The sequence below is a fragment of the Sinocyclocheilus grahami genome, unplaced genomic scaffold (genome assembly GCF_001515645.1).
Source record: "Sinocyclocheilus grahami isolate Dianchi unplaced genomic scaffold, SAMN03320097.WGS_v1.1 scaffold276.1, whole genome shotgun sequence".
Taxonomy (NCBI): domain Eukaryota; kingdom Metazoa; phylum Chordata; class Actinopteri; order Cypriniformes; family Cyprinidae; genus Sinocyclocheilus; species Sinocyclocheilus grahami.
In genome coordinates, this window is record NW_015505455.1 from 365,238 (window position 1) to 371,300 (window position 6,063).

The 6,063-nt window shown below is 39.5% G+C and overlaps 1 protein-coding gene across 1 annotated transcript in view; it reads left to right on the plus strand.

Moving 5' to 3' along the window:
- The first annotated feature begins 313 nt into the window (after nucleotides 1-313).
- LOC107599991 (E3 ubiquitin-protein ligase RNF180-like) overlaps nucleotides 314-6,063 on the plus strand; it is an 8,579-nt gene continuing 2,829 nt past the window's right edge. The window contains exons 1-2 of the mRNA XM_016291751.1: nucleotides 314-1,045; nucleotides 5,552-5,783. Coding sequence (XP_016147237.1) covers nucleotides 416-1,045; nucleotides 5,552-5,783 — 862 coding nt within the window. The 5' untranslated portion in view covers nucleotides 314-415. The remainder of the gene's footprint in view (nucleotides 1,046-5,551; nucleotides 5,784-6,063) is intronic.

The window sequence follows — 6,063 nt, forward strand, 5'->3', positions numbered from 1 at the left end:
AAGCTTCAAGAAGAAACCACACATACAGTAAAAACTGTATAAAATGACCACACATTTAGTTTCAGTCAGCATGACTGTCATATTCCCATATGCTGCCGATTGTTCAGACAGAAAAAGAGCTGACAGTGTTTGTTGAAAAAGGTTGGTCTAGTTAGTTCACCTAATTTTGCCACCCTTATAACACAATGCATGCATTGTGGGTAGTTTGAATTCTATAGGCCCCCAGAGACAATCGGGTCGCTGAACTGCCACTATTTAGGGGGCTTTACTTTTGTCAACAGTGCAAAATACCTCAGGGGGCCAGTATGTTCCTACTCACCTCTTCAACAATGAACTCTAATGTTTCCTGGCCTGCTACAGAGTTGGTCGTATTGGGGGGGGGCTTTCGGTTCAACAGTGAGTTGTCCGATCTGAGATGAACTCACGTGGAGAAGAGAACCTTGGGCGTACAGCTGAGGCTCTGTATTTGGAGGTCAGGCCTCTGCAGAGGGCCAACCTTGGAGTCAGACTAGCCCACAGGAAGACGTTCAGTCTGGACCATATGAATGCCTATCAAGAGGCTCATTACAGGGGGCAAAACTCCCCACGAGGATACTCTGATCTGCACTTTCCAGACTGTGATCTCCAGGCAGGACATATGCTGAGGTCCACAGCCAGCCAGCAGGCCTCCACTTCCCCATTACATAGGACGAGTCCTCCTCCCTTTAACAGGGATGTGATGCTTTCGAGGATGTCTGATCTAGAACCTGTTAGGTCAGACATTATTAGAGGCTCACGCATCTCTCGTGAGGATCAGGAAGCAGGCGGCTCCTTCAGTCGCAGAGCTCCTCTGATGTCTCTCAGCAGCTCTGAGGAGGAACAGGAGGCTGGAGAACAGGCTGGCAGAGCTCCAGCAGGGCTCAGCGTGGCTTCATCCCTGCTTACACCCACTCCTACTGGGGAACGCAGACTGGGTAAGAGAGAGAGGAAACGACTGAAGTGCCTGAGGAGGAGACAGAGGAGGAGAGAGCGCTGCAGACAGACCCAGCAGCAGGAGAATGTGCAGGTGAAATAGAAACACAATCAAGTATGTACAGGTGCATCTCAATAAATTAGAATGTCGTGAAAAAGTTCATTTATTTCAGTAATTCAACTCAAATTGTGAAGAATCCTGGGCTTCCATACCACCTCAGCAGTGCCACAAACTAATCACCTCCATGCCACGCCGAATTGAGGCAGTAATTAAAGCAAAAGGAGCCCCTACCAAGTATTGAGTACATGTACAGAAAATGAACATACTTTCCAGAAGGCCAACAATTCACTAAAAATGTTTTTTTATTGGTCTTATGAAGTATTCAAATTTGTTGAGATAGTGAATTGGTGGGTTTTTGTTAAATGTGAGCCAAAATCATCACAATTAAAAGAACCAAAGACTTAAACTACTTCAGTCTGTGTGCATTGAATTTATTTAATACACGAGTTTCACAATTTGAGTTGAATTACTGAAATAAATGAACTTTTCCATGACATTCTAATTTATTGAGATGCACCTGTATTTACACACACATGCATGCTGTTTGAGCTACAATAGGACTGAAGCTTTATTATCAGAATATTAGCTCTCTTCAGCTGCATTTCTAGAGAAGTGAATGCTGACAGTAAATGAAGATGAAGAAAAAAAACTAATTGGCAGATATTAAGTCTTTGTCAATGTGATACAAATGAAAAAGACAAACAATGCAATAAATTGAAGACAATATTTTAGTTGCAATATTTTTCTGTAAAGTTAGTGCCAAAGATTAAATTATTATAGAAATGAATAACATCATTAACATCATTATCATCAGCTTTTTGTGAGTTGATGAAAAGCTAATCATTACATAAATAATAATGGAAAATTAAAATAAATAAATAATTCTAAAATGAAAAAGATATAAAATATTTTATATTTTAAAATATTTTATATTTTATTTAATTTGTTTATCAGCATATATATATATATATATATATATATACTGAACAAAATTATACTGAACATTTTTCATGAGCTGAACTAAAAGATCTAAGACTTTTTTCTATTTTTCTAGCCTATTTCTCTCAAATATTGTTCACAAATCTGTCTAAATCTGTGTTAGTGAGCACTTCTCCTTTACCGAGATAATCCATCCACCTCATAGGTGTGGCATATCAAGATGCTCATTAGACAGCATGATTATTGCACAGGTGTGCCTTAGGCTGGCCACAATAAAAGGCCACTCTAAAATGTGCAGTTTTATCAAACAGCACAATGCCACAGATGTCGCAAGTTTTGAGGGAGCATGCAATTGGCTGATCAACAACCTGACTGCAGGAATGTCCACCAGAGCTGTTGCCCGTGAATTTAATGTTCATTTCTCTACCATAAGCCATCTCCAAAGGCATTTCAGAGAATTTGGCAGTACATCCAACCGGCCTCACAACCGCAGACCACGTGTAACCACACCAGCCCAGGACCTCCACATCCAGCATCTTCACCTCCAAGATCATCTGAGACCAGCCACCCGGACAGCTGCTGCAACAATCGGTTTGCATAACCAAAGAATTTCTGCACAAACTGTCAGAAACTGTCTCAGGGAAGCTCATCTGCATGCTCATCGCCCTCATCGGGGTCTCGACCTGACTGCAGTTCGTGAGTGGGCAAATGCTCACATTCGATGGCGTCTGGCACTTTGGAGAGGTGTTCTCATCACGGATGAATCCCGGATTTCACTGTACAGGGCAGATGGCAGACTAGAAAAATAGAAAAAGTCTTAGATCTTTGAGTTCAGCTCATGAAAAATGGGGGCAAAAACCAAAGTGTTGCGTTTATAATTTTGTTCAGTGTATATATGCTGATAATATATATTTATATAAATAACATATATATAAAAATAAATAATTATAAATAAATAAAAAAAGAGTTAAAACAAGACACCAAACTTGTAAGAGACTAAGAGAGTAAACTTAGAGGAAAACAAGTAACTATGATTTGCATGTTTAATAATAATAATAATAACATAGTCCTATACAGTGGGTATAGAAAATATTCACCCTTTTTATTTTATCCAGCTGTATTTACTTATAACTTTACTTCACTTACAACTTATAAGTGAAAGATATAACACCAACATGTCAGAAAGAAAAAAAAACAGAATCACTGAGTAGGAAAAGGATCACCCCCTCCTAAAAATGTCTTGTAAAGTCAACCAGGTTTAGCTAATCACCTTCTCAATGGCACACAAAGCTGACTTTCAACTGTGATCAGCTGTGGTCATTTTGATGAACTCAACATGAAAAGAGTTTTCCTGGAGCATTTCAGTCATTGGTAGTGCAACTGAAGCAAACTATCAACTATGGGCGGCAAGGCACTGTCAAAAGACCTCCGGCATAAAGTTGTGGACAGGCACAAGTCAGGAAATGGATACAAAAAAAATCAGAGTAGAAGCACAGTGAAGTCTATTATTAAGAAGTGGAAGGTATTTGGTACAACACAGGCCCTCCCTGGATCGGGACGTCACTCCAAACTGATGATAGAGCTAGGAGGAAACTGGTCAGAAGCTACCAAGAGGCTTACAGTAACTCTGAAGCAGTTGCAGGAATTTATGACAAAGAGTGGTCGTTGTGTGCATGTGACAACAATATCACAAATTCTCCACAAATGTGGCTTGTATGGGAGGGTTGCAAGAAAAAAGCTACTCCTCAAGAAAGACCACATGCAGTCAGACTGAGCTTTGCCAAAACGCACCTTGAATATTCTGAGGCATATGAAACTAAAATTGAATTATTTGGCCTCAGCACCAAAAAAATATGTCTGGCGGAAATCCAATGCAGATCATCATCCAAATAACAGCATTCCTCCAGTAAAGCATGGAGGTGTTAATCTCCTGTTATGGGGGTGTTTCTCTGCAGCAGGGACTGGAGCACTTGTCAGGATAGAAGGAAAAACCGATGGGGCAAATACCGTCAAATTCTTGAGGAAAATATGCTGCCCTCTGCCAGGAAGTTGTCAATAGGAAGAAGGTTTACCTTCCAACATGACAATGACCTGAAGCACACACGAAAAACTGACCACACAGTGGTTGAAGGAGAAAAAGGTGAATGTCAGAGCCAAGACTTAAATAAACCCCATCGAAAATCTGTGGAATGACTTGAAGACTGCAGTCCACAAATGGTCCAAAAAACACATTTAACTGAACTTGAGCAACGAAATGCACTTATTTTAAAGGGAGTTGATTCTTTTCTATACCCACTGTATATTGATCTTTTGATTTTGTCACAGTGTTTGTCTTGTTTCTAGACTGATTGTTTTCTACATTGTAATGGACTATTTTTCTTCAAATATGTTTCTCAAATTAATATTTCATGATGGGTTTTTTTTTTTGCGAGAATGGTCAACTGGCTGTTCATTATCTCTTACATATTCATATATTCGTGTGTTATTCATTACTACTTCCTTTTTTCTCTAGCACAATATAAAGCCACTCACAGATCATTAATTCAGAATGTATCATTTCCCAGCAGAGGGCATCTTTCAACAATCAACAGGTTCTGCATTAGTGATTCTGAATTCACAGCAATAAACTCAGCATTAACGCTCACTCTATCATTGATGTAGAATTTTAAGTAAAATCAAATTGATTTAATGATTTAAATCATGATTAAAATTAAAATGTATTTTTCTTCACAATTATTTTGATTATGCTTTAATGCACAACACCCCAAGAAGACTAAAATCAAAAACCACAGAAGAATGCTCTTAGAAAGCGCTGGTCCTATAATTCCTGGTTTTGGTCTGATTACTACTAGTGCTCAAATGCCATGACGTCTTTTTCTCCTTCATTTGTAATTGTCCGCTTGCTAGAAGTGGGGTGGGTTGTGATTTGGCAGATAAAGTAAAAACCCTTCATAATACAGTGATGAGAAAGAGAAATCCTTCTTTTTCATTTCAGTGGTATTAATTCTGGTGGTAGGCTGTATATTTTCCCTTTGGAGTGCACACACTTCAGGTGTGACATACCATATCAATTAAAGTACTATAAATGCTATCTTTATTTATGTATGTATATAAAAGACGAGGGGTTCTGACTTTATTATAGGTGTTAACAGGTTCAATGTGAGATGTTGATGTTAGAATTCTGGTGTCTAGGAAGAGTTCCTGGGTTGTCAAGTGGGATGTGGAGGCTTATATGAGATGTGTATTTGGTGATAATGACATACCTAGGGAACAAGGGGCATGGGCTCTGGAGGTCCCCATGGGTGGGAGAGTTGTACTTATGCAGACAGGCCCTATGTATCAGAAGAGGAGTCATGTGTGGGACATGCCACCCCTGTGGGCTGCCTGTAACACAATCCAAAACAGGACACTTCAGGAAATCTTATTGTGTGCTTGATAGTCCAACAAGCAAGTGTGTTAAAAGTCAAGTTAAAACACTGTTTATATCAACCATCAGCATAACACTGCAAGCGATGCTCCCTAGTAAAGGTGAAGCTCAGCAGATTGTTGAGTTTAATTGCAGCACTGAGTCATCTCTTCTCTTCTCTCACTCTGCTGAAGAGCTCTACAGGGAACCCATCTAGCAGCAGTGAGGATGAGGAGCTGCCCGGCCGGGATCGTGAAGGCTACATCTGTGCTGTGTGTCTGGATGTCTACTTCAGTCCATATATGTGCCATCCCTGCAGCCACGTCTTCTGTGAGCCTTGTCTGAGGACGCTGGCCAGGAACTGCCCCACCAACACACCCTGTCCATTGTGCAGAACCACCATAACATATGTCTTCTTCCAGAAAGGTTTGTTTCAGAAAAAAAAAAGACTATATTTTTGGAAATGTGAATAATAATAATAATAATAATAATAAATGTTGTTTTAATTTTCAGGAATCTTTTTGGGAATCATAATTTATTTATAATTTGTTGTTGTTGTTGATGATGATTATGATGTTTTTTTATATTTTGGGGAATTTGTCAAAGGAGTTACCCAAGAGTTTTTTTTGGGGGGGTGGAGGGGGGGGGGGGGGGAGGCTTAAAAAAACAAAAAAAAAAAACAACCCTTGCAAATAAAAAAAAAAAA